The sequence below is a fragment of the Rhinopithecus roxellana genome, chromosome 8 (genome assembly GCF_007565055.1).
Source record: "Rhinopithecus roxellana isolate Shanxi Qingling chromosome 8, ASM756505v1, whole genome shotgun sequence".
In the NCBI taxonomy this organism is placed as follows: domain Eukaryota; kingdom Metazoa; phylum Chordata; class Mammalia; order Primates; family Cercopithecidae; genus Rhinopithecus; species Rhinopithecus roxellana.
In genome coordinates this window covers 52,659,317-52,675,991 of record NC_044556.1, presented here as the reverse complement: position 1 = coordinate 52,675,991, position 16,675 = coordinate 52,659,317, and the positions used below count along the sequence as shown (strand labels likewise).

The 16,675-nt window shown below is 38.4% G+C and overlaps 1 protein-coding gene across 1 annotated transcript in view; it reads right to left on the bottom strand.

Annotated features, from left to right (window-relative positions):
• Positions 1 to 16,675, bottom strand: part of SPAG17 (sperm associated antigen 17) — a 258,327-nt gene that overhangs the window by 46,374 nt on the left and 195,278 nt on the right. Inside the window, exons 30-32 of the mRNA XM_030935882.1 lie at positions 15,060 to 15,204; positions 10,937 to 11,091; positions 8,300 to 8,488 (exon numbers count right to left, since the gene is read on the bottom strand). Of these exons, the coding sequence (XP_030791742.1) occupies positions 8,300 to 8,488; positions 10,937 to 11,091; positions 15,060 to 15,204 (489 nt within the window). The remainder of the gene's footprint in view (positions 1 to 8,299; positions 8,489 to 10,936; positions 11,092 to 15,059; positions 15,205 to 16,675) is intronic.

Below are 16,675 nucleotides of genomic sequence, written 5' to 3'. Positions count from 1 at the left end.
CAATGGGTACTCACGCAATAGCTGTCTTGAATTATTTGGAAGGACCTTTGCATGGAAGGGGCTTATACTCTGGGATTTCAAACACAGAATTGCGGCTCATGGGTAGAAAACTTAGGGGAACAGATTTAGTATGAAAATGAGAAAAAATGTTCTAGTCCTTTATTACTGTCTAAATATGCCATGAGTCTCTCCAGAAAGGGGTGTGATTCATGCTGCAAGACCACTGAAGGGGATGCCCAAGAGGAGTATCAATGCCCAGAAAAATGCTTGGCCGAGAGGGTTTTGAGCTTTAAGTTTCTACTTCAATTTGTCATAAATTGAAATTTGTCGCTTTGAACTCATGCTGTGAAGAGTTTCAGTTACTTAGCAAAGAAAAAATAAGCTGGATCAGGGCTTATCTACATATCAAAACAAAGTTAGGAATTCTGTTGTATAACTCCAAATCTAAAAAATAACTTCATACCTACTAGCTGATAGACAAAATTTCACTGTTGAATTAGAAGTTAAAAAAAAAAAAAAGATAAATGCCTAGAGCAATGGTTGGCAAATCTTTTTTGTCACAGGCACGACAGTAAATATTTTAGAGTTTGAGTTTGCAGGCCATACATTCTCTGTTACAACTACTCAACTCTGCCATTATTATGCAAAGCAGCCATAGACACTATGTAAACAAATGAGCATGACTGTGTTCCCATAAAACTTTATAAAACGACATTGAAATTTGTATTTCCTATAATTTTGTTGTGTCTTCTTTTGTTTTTTCAAAAACCATTTAAGCATATATGAAACCATTTTTAGTTCATGGGCTATAGATAAACAAGTGGCCATTGTCTGCCAGTTCCTGACCTAGAGGTGAGGGGATAGTCGTGGTGTTGAAAGACAAAGAAGCAAACATTTTCTCACATTCTGTAGGTTGTCTGTTTAGTCTGTTGATAATTTCTTTTGCTGTACAGAAGCTTTTTAGTTTAATTAGGTCCCATTTGTCAATTTTTGCTTTTGTTGCAATTGCTTTTGGTGTCTTTGCCATGAAATCTTTGCCAGGGTCTGTGATCAGAAGGGTATTTTCTGGGTTTTCTTCAAGGGTTTTTGTAGTTTAGGTTTTACATGTAAGTCTTGAGACAATTACTGTATATGGAAGGGGTCTAGTTTCAACCTTCTGCATATAGCTAGCCATTTATCCCAGTACCATTTATTGACTAGGGAGTCCTTTCCTCATTGCTTGCTTTTGTTGGTTTTGTTGAAGATGATTGTAGGTATGCAACTTTATTTTTGGGCTCTCTATTCGGTTTCATTGGTCTGTGTGTCTGTTTTAGTACTGGTATCATGCTATTTTGGTTATTGTAGCCCTGTAGTATAGCTGAAGTTGGATAATGTGATGCCTCAACCTTTGTTCCTTTTGCTTAGGATTGCTTTGGCTATTTGGGCTCCTTTTTTGGTTCCATGTGAATTTTAGAATAGCTTTTTCTAATTCTGTGAAGAATGTCATTGGTACTTTGATAGGAATAGCCTTGAATCTGTAAATTGCTTCGGGCAGTATGGCCATTTTAATAATATCGATTTTTCCTATCCATGATCATGGAATGTTTTCCCATTTGGTTGTGTCATCTCTGATACCTCTTATCAATGTTTTGTACTTCTCAGTGTAGAGACCTTTCACCTCCCTGGTTAGCTGTATTCTGAGGCATTTTATTTTTTGGTGGCTATTATGAATAGGATTATTTTCTTTTTTATTATTATTATACTTTAAGTTCGAGGGTACATGTGCACAACATGCAGTTTGATACATAGGTATACATGTGCCATGTTGGTTTACTGCACCCATCAACTCGTCATTTACATTAGGTATTTCTCCTAATGCTCTCCATCCCCCAGCCGCCTACCCCCTGACAGGCCCTGGGGTGTGATGTTGCCCATCCTGTGTCCAAGTGTTCTCATTGTTCAATTCCCACCTATGAGGGAGAACATGTGGTGTTTGGTTTTCTGTCCTTGTGATAGTTTGCTGAGAATGATGGTTTCCAGTTTCATCCATGTCCCTGCAAAGGACATGAATGCATCCTTTTTTATGGCTGCATAGTATTCCACAATGTATATGTGCCACATTTTCTTAATCCAGTCTATCCTTGATGGACATTTGGGTTAGTTCCAAGGCTTTGCTATTGTGAATAGTGCAGCAGTAAACATATGTGTGCATGTGTCTTTATAGTAGCATGATTTATAATCCTTTGGGTATATACCCAGTACTGGTACGGCTGGGTCAAATGGTATTTCTAGTTCTAGATCCTTGAGGGATTGCCATACTACCTTCCACAATGGTTGAACTAATTTACACTCCCACCAACAGTGTAAAAGTGTTCCAATTTCTCCACATCCTCTCCAGCATCTGTTGTTTCCTGACTTTTTAATGACTGCCATTCTAACTGGCATGAGATTGTATCTCACTGTGGTTTTGATTTGCATTTCTCTGATGACCAGTGATGATGAGCATTTTTTCATGTGTCTGTTGGCTGCATAGATGTCTTCTTTTGAGAAGTGTCTGTTCATATCCTTTGCCCACTTTTTGATGGGGTTATTTTTTTCTTGTAAATTTGTTTAAGTTCCTTGTAGATTATGGATATTAGCCCTTTGTCAGATGGGCAGATTGCAAAAATTTTCTCCCATTCTGTAGGCTGCCTATTCACTCTGATGGTAGTTTCTTTTGCTGTGCAGAAGCTCTTTAGTTTAATTAGATCCCACTTGTCTATTTTGGCTTTTGTTGCCATTGCTTTTGGTGTTTTAGTCATGAAATCCTTGCCCATGCCTATGTCCTGAATGGTATTGGCTAGGTTTTCTTCTAGGGTTTTTATGGTTTTAGGTCTAACATTTAAGTCTATAATCCATCTTGAATTAATTTTTGTATAAGATGTAAGGAAGGGATCCAGTTTCAGCTTTCTACATATGGCTAGCCAGTTTTCTCAGCATCATTTATTAAATAGGGAATCCTTTCCCCATTTCTTGTTTTTGTCAGGTTTGTCAAAGATCAGATGGTTGTAGATATGTGGTGTTACTTCTGAGGCCTCCATTCTGTTCCATTGATCTGTATCTCTGTTTTGGTACCAGTACCATGCTGTTTTGGTGACTGTAGCCTTGTAGTATAGTTTGAAGTCAGGCAGCATGATGCCTCCAGCTTTGTTCTTTTTGCTTAGGATTGTCTTGGCAATGTGGGCTCTTGTTTTTGTTCCATATGAACTTTAAAGTAGTTTTTTCCAATTCTGTAAAGAAAGTCATTGATAGTTTGATGGGGATGGCACTGAATCTATAAATTTCTTTGGGCAGTTTACCCATTTTCATGATATTGATTCTTCCTATCCATGAGCAAGGAATGTTCTTCCATTTGTTTGTGTCCTCTTTTATTTCATTGAGCAGTGGTTTGTAGTTCTCCGTGAAGAGGTCCTTCACATCCCTTGCAAGTTGGATTCCTAGGTATTTTATTCTCTTTGTAGCAATTGTGAATGGGAGTTCACTCATGTTTGGCTCTCTGTCTGTTATTGGTGTATAGGAATACTTGTGATTTTTGCATATTGATTTTGTATCCTGAGACTTTGCTGGAGTTGCTTACCACCTTAAGGAGATTTTGGGCTGAGACAATGGGGTCTTCTAAATATACAATCATGTCATCTGCAAACAGGGACAATTTGACTTCCTCTTTCCCTAATTGAATACCCTTTATTTCTTTCTCTTGCCTGATTGCTCTGGTCAGAACTTCCAACACTATGTTGAATAGGAGTGGTGACAGAGGGCATCCTTGTCTTGTGCCAGTTTTCAAAGGGAACACTTACAGTTTTTGCCCATTCAATATGATATTGGCTATGAGTCTGTCATAAATAGCTCTTATTATTTTGAGATACGTTCCATCAATACCTAGTTTATAGAGAGTCTTTAGCATGAAGCGCTGTTGAATTTAGTTGAAGGCCTTTTCTGCATCTATTGTGTGTTTTTTTCTGCATCTATCATGTGGTTTTTGTTGTTGGTTCTGTTTATGTGATAGATTGTGTTTAACGATTTGCATATGTTGAACCAGCCTTGCATGCCAGGGATGAAGCTGACCTGAATATGGTGGATAAAGTTTTGATGTGCAGCTGGATTCGGTTTGCCAGTATTTTATTGAGCGTTTTTGCATCGATGTTCATCAGGGATAGTGATCTAAAATTCCCTTCTTTGGTTGTGTCTCTGCCAGGCTTTGGTATCAGGATAATGTTGGCCTCATAAAATGAGTTAGGGAGGATTCCCTCTTTTTCTATTGATTGGAATAGTTTCAGAAGGAATGGTACCAGCTCCTCTTTGTACCTGTGGTAGAATTTGGCTGTGAATTTGTCTGGTCCTGGACGTTTTCTGGCTGGTAGGCTATTAATTATTGCCTCAATTTCAGAGCCTGTTATTGGTCTATTTAGAGATTCAGCTTCTTCCTGGTTTAGTCTTGGGAGGGTGTATGTGTCCAGGAATTTATCCATTTCTTCTAGATTTTCTAGTTTATTTGCGTAGAGGTGTTCATAGTATTCTCTGATGGTAGTTTGTATTTCTGTGGGGTTGGTGGTGATATCCCCTTTATCATTTTTTATTGCATCTATTTGATTCCTCTCTCTTCTTTATTAGTCTCACTAGTGGTCTATCAATTTTGTTGGTCTTCAAAAAACCAGCTCCTGGATTCATTGATTTTTTTAAGGGTTTTTTGTGTCTCTATCTCCTCCAGTTCTGCTCTGATCTTAAGTTATTTCTTGTCTTCTGCTACCTTTTGAATTTGTTTGCTCTTGCTTCTCCAGTTCTTTTAATTATGATGTTAGGGTGCTGGTTTTAGATCTTTCCTGCTCTCTCTTATGAGCATTTAGTGCTACAAATTTCCCTCTACACACTGCTTTAAATGTGTCCTAGAGATTCTGGTACATTGTGTCTTTGTTCTCATTGATTTCAAATAACATCTTTATTTCTGTCTTAATTTCGTTATTTACCCAGTAGTCATCCAGGAACAAGTTGTTCAGTTTACATGTAGTTGTGTGGTTTTGAGGAGTTTCTTAATCCTGAGTTCTAATTTGATTGCACTGCGGTCTGAGAGACAGTTTGTTGTGATTTCTGTTCTTTTACATTTGCTGAGGAGTGCTTTACTTCCAAGTACGTGGTCAATTTTAGAATAAGTGCGATGTGGCGCTGAGAAGAATGTATATTCTATTGATTTGGGGTGGAGAGTTCTGTAGATGTCTATTAGTTCCGCTTGGTGCAGAGCTGAGTTCAAGTCCTGGATATCCTTGTTAACCTTCTGTCTCATTGATCTGTCTAATATTGACAGTGGGGTGTTAAAGTCCCCCATTGTTATTGTGTGGGAGTCTAAGTCTCTTTGTAGATCTCTAAGGACTTGGTTTATGAATCTGGGTGCTCTTGTATTGGGTGCATATATATTTAGAATAGTTAGTTCTTCTTGTTGAATTGATCCCTTCACAATTATGTAATGGCCTTCTTTGTCTCTTTTGATCTTTGTTGGTTTAAAGTCTGTTTTATCAGAGACTAGGATTGCAACCCCCGCTTTTATTTTTGCTTTCCATTTGGTTAGTAGATCTTCCTCCATCCCTTTATTTTGAGCCTATGTGTGTCTTTGCACATGAGGTGGGTCTCCTGAATACAGCACACTGATGGGTCTTGACTCTTTATCCAATTTACCAGTCTATGTCTTTTAATTGGGGCATTTAGCCCATTTACATTTAAGGTTAATATTGTTATGTGTGAATTTGATCCTGTCATTATGATGTTAGCTGGTTATTTTGTCCATTAATTGATGCAGTTGCTTCATAGCATCAATGGTCTTTACAATTTGGCATATTTTTGCAGTGGTTGGTACTGGTTGTGTCTTTCCATGTTTAGTGCTTCCTTTAGGAGCTCTTGTAAGGCAGGCCTGGTGGTGACAGAATCTCTCAGCATTTGCTTGTTTGTAAAGGGTTTTATTTCTCCCTCACTGATGAAGCTTAGTTTGGCTGGATATGAAATTCTGGATTGAAAATTCTGTTCTTTCAGAATGTTGAAAATTGGCCCCCATTCTCTTCTGGCTTGCAGGCTTTCTGCCAAGAGATCTGCTGTTATTCTGATGGGCTTCCCTTTGTGGGCAACTTGACTTTTCTCTCTGACTGCCATTAACATTTTTTCCTTCATTTCAACTTTGGTGAATTTGACACTTATGTGTCTTGGGGATGCTCTTCTCGAGGAGTATCTTTGTGGTGTTCTCTGTATTTCCTGAATTTGAATGTTGGCTTGTCTTGCTAGGTTGGGGAAGTTCCCCTGGATAATATCCTGAAGAGTGTTTTCCAACTTGGTTCCATTCTCCCCGTCACTTTCAGGTACACCAATCAAACATAGATTTCATCTTTTCACATAGTCCCATGTTTTGTGGAGGCTTTGCTTCTTTTTACTCTTTTTTCTCTAAACTTCTTTTCTTGCTTCATTTCATTAATTTGATGTTCAATCACTTATACCCTTTCTTCCACTTGATCAAATCGGCTATTGAAGCTTGTGCATGTGTCACGAAGTTCTCATGCCATAGTTTTCAGCTCCAGGAGGTCATTTAATGTCTTCTCTCCACCGTTTATTCTAGTTAGCCATTTGTCTAACCTTTTTTAAGGTATTCAGCTACCTTGCGATGGGTTCAAACATGTTCCTTTGGCTCAGAGAAGTTTGTTATTACTGACCTTCTGAAGTCTACTTCTGTCAACTCGTCAAAGTCATCCTCCATCCAGCTTTGTTCTGTTGCTGGCAAGGAGCTGCGATCCTTTGGAGGAGAAGAAGTACTCTGATTTTTAGAATTTTCAGCTTTTCTGCTCTGTTTTCTCCCCATCTTTGTGGTTTTATCTACCTTTGGTCTTTGATGTTGGTGAGCTACAGATGGGGTTTTGGTGTAGATGTCCTTTTTGTTGATGCTGATGCTATTCCTTTCTGTTTGTTAGTTTCCCTCCTAACAGTCAGGTCCCTCAGCTGCAGGTCTGGTGGAGTTTGCTGGAGGTCCACTCCAGACCCTGTTTGCCTGGGTATCACCAGTGGAGGCTGCAGAACACAAATATTGCTGCCTGATCCTTCCTCTGGAAGCTTCATCCTAGAGGGGCACCTGCCTATAGGAGGTGTCTCCTAGTTAGGCTACACAGGGTGAGGGACCCACTTGAGGAGGCAGTCTGTCCATCCTCAGAGCTCAAACGCAGTGTTGGGAGAACCACTGCTCTCTTCAGAGCTGTCAGACAGGGATGTTTAAGTCTGCAGAAGTTGTCTGCTGCCTTTCGTTCAGCTAAACCCTGCCCATAGAGGTGGAGTCTAGAGGCAGTAGGCCTTGCTGAGCTTCAGTGGGCTTTGCCCAGTTCAAGCTTCCTGGTTGCTTTGTTTACCTACTCAAGCCTCAGCAATGGCGGATGCCCCTTCCCCAGCCAGGCTGCTGCCTCACAGTTCGATCTCAGGCTGCTGTGCTAGCAGTGAGCAAGGCTCCATGGGCCATGGGACCCACCGAGCCAGGCATGGGAGACAATCTCCTTGTCTGCTAGTTGCTAAGACCATTGGAAAAGCATAATATTTGGGCGAAGGTGTCCCATTTTTATAGGTATAGTCTGTCACGGCTTCCCTTGGCTAGGAAAGGGAAATCCCTTGACCCCTTGTGCTTCCCGGGTGAGGTGATGCCCTGCACTGCTTCGTCTTGCCCTGTGTGGGCTGCACGCACTGTCCAACCAGTCCCAGTGAGACGAACCAGGTACTTCAGTTAGAAATGCAGAAATCACCCATCTTCTGCGTTGATCATGCTGGGAGCTGCAGACTGGAGCTGTTCCTATTCGGCCATCTTCAGGATTGTGTTCTTGATTTGGCACTCAGCTTGGATGTTGGTCCACTTCCCCACTTTCACCCATACTATATCCGTCTTACCATGGACTCTGTGACTACTCAAAGGAACTTGCTTGCTGTCTTGTGTTTGCTCTGACTTCAACTTGGATAACAACCATTGCCACATTCTTTATGTAGGCATTATTTTCAGACGTCTGCTACTGTTTCTTCCTTTCTGTTCTAATTATTAATTTAGCGTTAACATTTCTGTCCCACCAATTATTTGGCTTGCCATCCCCCATGAAAATACACTTAAGAATCAAAGGAAAAGTATTGACATTCATTACTGCTTGCCCAAAGTATTGGCAGTAAGTGGATAATTAATCCCAAGGCAACTAAGGTAAAAATCTACATGGAAGCTTTGTAGTGTGAAATATCTCAAAAGCAAAGCCACAGGCTCTATCTCCACACCAAAGGTGCACTTTACCTGAAAAGTGTTTCCCTCAGGATCCAGAACCTCACAGATAACCTCTGAAGTATGTCTCATGATGTACCTGCCAGCTCTCGGCTGTTCAGGCTTTTGAAAAGGATAGTACATATTACTGCTTGATTCATGGCAGTACATAGCTGAACAATCCTTGTCAATATAAAGAGAGCCTGAGTTTGGAGGTAACACCTGAAAGGGTAACAGAAGGACAGAAATTATTAAAATTTTCTAGTTTAATATGTGGGACTTGGAAAATCACTTTAGGAAAAAGAATACCCATAGATCCTAGTCACAAACTGTTTGCAGGAAGAAAACATTATCCAAGGGAGGACTTAAGGTTTGGGAAGGGCTACTTGATAAGGAGGCAAACTGAATAGTTATGATATCATTTCTCCTGTATCCTCACATCTTATCTGCTCACTTTAATATCTCTTCTAAGTAATTGTCCTATGCCCCCTTATTTCCAATATTTAATATATTTTAGCTGAGGTTAAATACATGTTTGGCCCTATTCATTCCTTTCTAAATGTTTGGAGTTGTTTGTGATCTTGGACAAGAAGCATCTTTGAAAGGGTAAAAAAATGTGGGATAAGTGCTCTTAGAAACTCATCTCTCCTCTCTCCTCTGGTGGCTGACACAGTCCTTAAGTAATAGACTTCATGTAATGAATTCTGCTTCAAACAGATCTTTTTCTGAAATAGAATTTACATATCATAGATTTACCCTTTTAAAGTGTATAATTCAGTGGTTTTTAGTATATTCAAAAGTGTGTGAAGCCATTATCGCTAATTCCACAACACTTTTATCATCCCCCAAAGAAACCCTGATCCTGTTAGAAATCATTCTGGATCACTAGGCCTTAGGCCCTGGCAACCACTAATCTGCTGTCTATGGATGGACCTATTCTAGATACTTCATTTAAATGGAAGCATGTACTCTGTGGCCTTTTGTGTCTGGCTTCTTTCAGTCAGCGTAATGTTTTAAGGTTCACTCATATTGTAGCACACAGTACTTTATTCCATTTTATGGATAAGTAATATTCCATTGTATGGCTATATCACATTTTCTTTATTCACTTATGAGTTGGTATGCATTTGGGTTGTTTTCAGTTTTGCCATTATTAAAATTGTTGCTGTAAATATTGTTTACAAGTTTTTGTGCAGATGTATGGTTTCTCTTGGATATATATCTAGGAGTGGGATTGCTGGGTCACATGACAACTAAGTTTACCTTTTGAGGAAGTGTCAAGTTGTTTTCCAAAGTGACTATACCATTTTCCAAGTGACTTACCACTTTCCAAAGTGACTTACACCATCAGCAATTTACAAGGGTTCCAATTTCTCCATACCCTTGCTATCACTTGCCATTATCTGTCTTTTTGATTACAGTTTTCTAGTGGGTGTGAAGTGCAATCTCATTGCAGTTTGCGCTGTAGCTCCCTCACAACTAGTGATGCTGAGCACCTTTCCTTGGCTTATTTGCCATTTGTGTATCTTCTTTGGGGAAATTCAAATCCTTTGCTCATTTTAAAGTTGGTTATTGTCTTTTTATTGTTGAGTTGTGAGAGTTCTAAGTTGTAGGGTACTCTGTACCTGAGACCATTATCAGTTATATGATTTTCAAATAACATCTTCTATTCTGTAGTTTATCTTTTCACGTTCTTGGTGGTGGTCTTTGAATCACAAACTTTTTTTTTTTTTTTTTTTTTTTTTTTTTTGGTAACGCTTGTATGTTTGGTATCATATCTAAGAAACTATTGCCTAATCAAAAACATGAAAATTTATATCTATGTTTTCTTTCATCTCTCACTTCCAGCACCTTCCTTGCCCCATAATAATCTACACAGGATAAAGAGGGGGAAGAGTAACATTGTCAGAAGAGATGAGAGGGACAAACTGACTTCAGCAACTTTCATAGCAACAAATATTTGTCAGTGGGATCGTTGTCCATCATCTTCTAGCTTTTAGCTCTAGTATCTAGTGACATTGTTTGCGACGTTTTTGCTGTAGTGTTCTTTCTCCAGCAAGTGAAAAGCTGAAGGCAAGTCCTTTGAAGGCTAAAGGAAGTGCAGGCTGACACTGGATGGCTGTGTTTAAAGGGGAAATGCAGAAAGGTAGGGAAAGGTGCTAACTGCTCCTCCTTGACCTTCCAAGCACAAAGCTTTGCTTCAGTTAGGAGAACTGCCCTCCCGGGACCACACACACCATGTGCTCCCTCCTGTCCTGCTAGGACTTTGCGTAGAGTAGGGAGGACTGACTGGAGGTGGGAAAGATGGAGAGTGAGAATGAGGGTCGAGGTGGCAGGAGGTGAAGCTGGTCTGTTAGGCACAAGCCAAATTATCTAAGGGTTTCTAACACCCACAGTGCCTAGCACATAATAAATCCTAAACAAACACATTTTGGTTTATAACCTTGGTCCAAAACTACCAAAGTTTTGCAAAACAAGCAGGGCAATGTTTTTCTGGCATGGGATGTAAAAAGGGATGAATAAATGAGTTTGAGAAGTATATTCTAAGATGTTAGCATTCTAAGAGAAAAGAAAGCAACAGTAGTGTACATTGCAGGCATTTTAGAAGTGGGTTTTCTCAGCTAAATAGACACTCATGTTTGGTACTTCTCATTTTCCTTCTAGACCTACCTGGTATGTTCCCTGTGGCTTTGCAATAATAGTTGTTCCATCTCCAAAGGTGGCACAGCAGCTACTGTCCTCACAGTTGGTGATAACAGTGGCATAGCGTGAGCTTTCTACCCGCATACACTTCACCTGCCTGGTGACAGTCAGAGGACCTTCGGCTACAAGCAAATGCAAGGTAAGCAGATCTGATAGGATGTAGATATTGCAAAACAGACCTCAGCCTATTGATTCTGCTGCTGTTTCCTGGCTGTCTGGATTCCCCACAGAAAAAAACATAATTGTAAAGTCTAGAGCAAGTACTGAGAACTCCACAGGGTTGGAGTGAGGCCTGCTGTTCTTGTCAATTCAGAATAATTCCTCCAGAAAAAATCTTCTTACTTAATTTAGTATGCTGTCTTATTCTCACTATTTATTTGTAGGAGCTGAGAACATCTGATTTTTCAACTTGAAAAATTGAAAAGCATAAAATATAATTTAAGCACTCAGATATTCATCAATTAAAATTTATACATTTTAATACATATGTAAAAGAAAAATCACAGATAAAATTAAAGTTTCTCCTTATATCTGGGCTTATTTCTATCTTGAAATTCATTTTTACACTTTTATGTACACATATATCATGAACAATACATATGTGTGTGCTTTAAATGTATGTAAGCTATATGTTACTCTATGTATTTATGTAATTACTGTACTATCATTCTACTCCTGCTTTTTTCATTTAACACAGTTTCAAGACCCCAACCATCTTAATCTATATGTATCTATCTATCTATACATATATGTGTGCATAGATATATTTGTGTGTGTATGACTCCCTTTAACAGTCTTATAGTATTATTTTGTAGGAATGTGCCACATTTTATTTTTCTATTCTGCCATTGATGGACATTTACATTTTCCCAATATTTCAATATTATACTCAATGCTGCAAGTCACTCCTCTGTACTTGTTTCCTTATGCAAATGTGTATGAGTGTCCCTCTCTCTATAAGCAGAAATAAAGTTATTGCATCATAATATGATATGTGGGTGGGGTGGGGAGATGTAGGTCAAAGTATATAAAGTTACAATTATGTAAGATGAATAAGTATAAGAATGTAATGTATAGCATAAAAACTATAGTCAATAACATTGTATTGTATAATGACAATTTTCCAAGAGTGTAGATTTTAGGTGCTCATAACACACACACACACACACACACACACACACACACACACACACACACACAAGAAAGCAGCTATATAAGGTAAGAGATATATTAATTTGCTTGACTTATTCCACTATGTATATGGATATCAAAATATCATGCTGTACATCTTAAATATACCCAATAAAAAACACTGGCATTAAGGAAAGGGAACTCAGGGAATAACTTCTCATTAAAAATATTTCTTAAATTCAGGTTAGGAAGAGTGGAAGACTTTGAGTCTTAGAGTAGGTTCCTGTTAATTAGCAACTACAGTTTCCTTTTTTCTGATACCACCTTTCTGACAAAAGACATGCTCTGACTGAAGACCTATCTAAGGTCACCTATTTATGCAAATTAGATGCCTTGAGGATCAAAGGAAACATCTAAAGCTAGTATCATGGTTATTAGGTTTTAGTTGCCACCAATCAAAGACTATTACTCTCCATCAGCTAACTAGAGCTGTTATCACTCCCATCTCTGTTGAGATAATGATCACAATAAAAAGTCCTAATGCATCCTCATATTCATTGCAGCATTATTCACAATAACCAAGATTTGGAATCAGTCCACATGTTCATCAATGGGTGAATAAATAAAGAAAATGTAGTAAATATAGACAAGAGAATACTATTCAGTGTTTAAAAAAAAAAAAAAGAAATCTGTCATTTGCAACAATATGGATAAACCTGGAGGACATTATTTTAAGTAAAACAATCCAGGTACAGAAAGACAAACAGCACACTTATATGTAGACTCTAAAATAGTTGAACTCATACAAGTAGAGAGTAGAATGGTAGTTACCAGCCATCAGGGTGAGGAGTTGGGGAGATGCTGGTCAAAGGATATAAAATTTCAGTTATATAAGAGGAATAAATTAAAGAGATATACTGTATAACATGGTGACTATAGTAAATAAAATATCGTATTTTGAAAATTTCTAGGAGAGTAAATTTTAAGTATTCTCACAACTAAAAATGATAAGTACAAAGAACAAAGCTGGAGGCAACCATGCTACTCAACTTCAAACTACACTACAGGACTACAGTAACCAAAGAGGCATGGTACTGGTACCAAAACAGCAAAATGGACACAGAGACCAATGGAACAGAATAGAGAGCCACACACCTACAATAAAGAAATAAAGCCACACACCTACAATCATCTGATCTTAGACAAATCAACAAAAACAAGCAATGAGGAAAGGACTCCCTATTCAATAAGTGGTACTGAAATAAATGACTGGCCATATGCAGAAGATTGAAACTGCACCCCTTCCTTACATCATATAGAATAATTATCTAAAGATGAATTAAAGAATAAAATATAAAACCCCAAATTATAAAAACTCTGAAAGACAACCTAGGCAATACCATTCTATACATACGAACAGGCAAATATTTCATGACAAAGATACCAAAAGCAATTGCAACAAAAGCAAAAATTGACAAGTGAGGTCTAATTAAAACAAAGAACTTCTGCACAGCAAAAGAAACTATCAACAGACTAAACTGACAACCTAGAGAATGGGAAAATATATATAAACTATGCATCTGACAAAGGTTTAACATCCAGCATCCATAAGGAACTTAAACAAATTAACAAGCAAAAAACCAAACAACCCCATTCAAAAGTGGGCAAAAGACATGAACAGTTTTCAAAAGAAGACATAAAGGTGGCTAAAAATCATATGAAGAAAAGCTCAACATCACTGAACATTAGAGAAATGCAAATCAAAACCACAATGAGATACACTCTCACATCAGTCAGAATGGCAATTATTAAAAGGCCAAAAAGTAACAGACGCTGGCCAAGTTGCAGCAAAAAAAGGAATGCTTATACACTACTGGTGGGAATTTAAATTAGTTCAGACACTGTGGAAGACAGTGTGGTGATTCTTCAAAGACCTGAATACAGAAGTACTATTCAACCCAGTAATCCCATTACTGGGTATATACCTAAAGGAACAAAAATCATTTAACCGTAGAGACATATACACAAGTATGTTCACTGTAGCACCATTCACAATAGCAAAGATATGGAATCAACCTAAATGCCCATCAATGGTGAGAGTGGAGTAAGAAAATGGCGTACATATAAACCATGGAATACTATGCAGCCATAAAAACGAACATGATCACATCCTTTGCTGGAAAATGCTTGGAGCTGGAGGCCATTACCCTTAGCAAACTAATACAGGAAGAGAAAACCAAATACTGCTTCATCTTACTTCTAAGTGGGAGCTAAATGATGAAAACACATGGACATATAGAGGGGAACAACAGATACTAGGGCCTACTGGAAGGTAGGAGGAGGGAGAGGATCAGAAAAAATAATTAATGGGTACTAGGTTTAATACCTGGGTGACAAAATAATCTGTACAGCAAACCCCATTACATGAATTTACCTATATTACAAACCTGCACATGTACCCCTTAACTCAAAAGTTTTAAATAAATGAATACATAAATAAAACACACACACACACACACACACACACACACACACACACACACACAGAGTGAGGTGTGTTGGAGAAACTTCTGGCTGCTGAGTGCTGCTGGTCAAAAAAAATTTCTAAGAAAGTAGATTTTAAGTTTTCTCACAACTAAAAATAAGTATCTGAGGATAATGAATATGTTAATTAGTTTGATTGAGTCATTTTGCAATGTATACATATTTCAACACATCATATTATTTACTTTATATGTCTACACACAATATTTGTCAATTGAAATAATAAAATTAAATTTTAAAAAGCAAACAGCAAAATAAATAATGATGATAGTAATAACACTAAATCCTTATAGACCCTGCTTTGGACTGCATGGGTTTTCTTTAGTTGACTAACTTTACCAAAAAATTATTTTTCTTATGTGTATGTTCAGCAGTCAGTGAGGATTCTATCTAACTTATGCTAAATAAAACGTACTTGTTTCTTGATCATCTGGCAGAATAATTTGATCTTCATAAACCTGATAAAAGGTTGTGATCCTGGTACCATCAGCATGATCCACTATCCGAGTTCCATCTTTCCTTTCAACTATGACAACTTTGTCTTCTCGAGTTGTCATAACCTGAACATGAAAAGGCAGCACATAATCATTTGGCCACATGGTTAATCCCAAGTGTACTTATTTTTATCCATTGAATACAAAGATGACACCATCAAAGTCCTAGTTATTTATTTATAAGCAAACGTTTTATCTCATCTACCTGATCTAACCTTCACAACAATCTTGGCAGGTACCCTCATTTTATAGATGAGGAAATTTAGGCTTAAAGAAGTTGAGAAGCTTGCTGAAAGTCATGCAACAAGTAAGTATCAGGGCATATTTGAGGAAACACTTAACATTTGGACTGGGTTAACCCAGGTCTGTCTGGGAAAATGCCCACAGGCTCTGTTTCCTTGGAAACTATAGAATAATGATAAATGTGGCATATTGTGGCTGCCTTGTGTGCTGTGAAACCCCTGCTCTGCAGAACTTCCCCAGATGGGATGAAATGCAAGATGGCCTGCAAGTGTCGTGCTAACGTCATCAGAGCAGTACTTGAAGATTGGTGGGGGACAGAGGTTGTAGCCTCTCTGTGTCAAGTTGACCTGCACATGTATCTGCTGCTCAGTGCCTGTGCACGCCTGTGAGCTTGAGGGGTATGAGAAGTGGTGTGCGTGTGTTGCTGCTCCTGAGCTCTGCATGGGTTGACCATGGCTCTGTTGTGTTTGCTTCACAGTTCAGCTTTTACTTCTGCCCATTACTGCTTTCTCCCTCCTCCTTTCACATACATGTCTCTATTAAAATCTTGCACTCTGGACTTCACCTCAGCATTTGCTTCTGGAGAGCTCAACCTGCAACTACAGTACTGTAAATTGCATAATGCATATTTCAATCATTGGGCATTTTCTAAACTTATACTGTTCTAACTCTAAGGAACTTAATGTTTCACTGAAGGTCTGGATGGATGTGAGAGTGAGTTTGCTAGTTATTTTCTGACTCCAGAGTCTATGGCTATTGGGAGCAGGTGATTATCACCTTCTTAGCTCTTAAAGGTAGGTGGCAATCACTAAGAGAGAAATGAATGCTGATCATTATTTTAGGTTCTTATCATTGGCACTTTATGCCAGGAGCATATACTGAGAAATACTGCTGTGTAATGTGATGGTTGAGAGCATGAGCTCTGGGATTAAGCTGCCTGAGTTTGAATCCTGACTCCACAAATGGCTGGGTATGGATGTTGTTTAACCTGTTTGTTGTCTGGTTTACTCATCCGCAAAATGGAGCCAACACTAGTATCTTCTTGGAAATCTTATGTGGGTTAAATGAGATGATGCTGGTAAAGCATGTCACACTTGGCCATGATGTTAGTAATTATTGATATCAGTTTTTAATCTAGTAGAGATATTTACATCCTATGATTTAGAATTATTCAAACATTTCATAATGCCACATAAACAGTGACATTTTCTGGTCACCATAGGATAGGATAATCATTCTTAGTGGTGGCAATAACACAGTTACAAGGATATTTCTGAATGCCTGATAGTGCCAG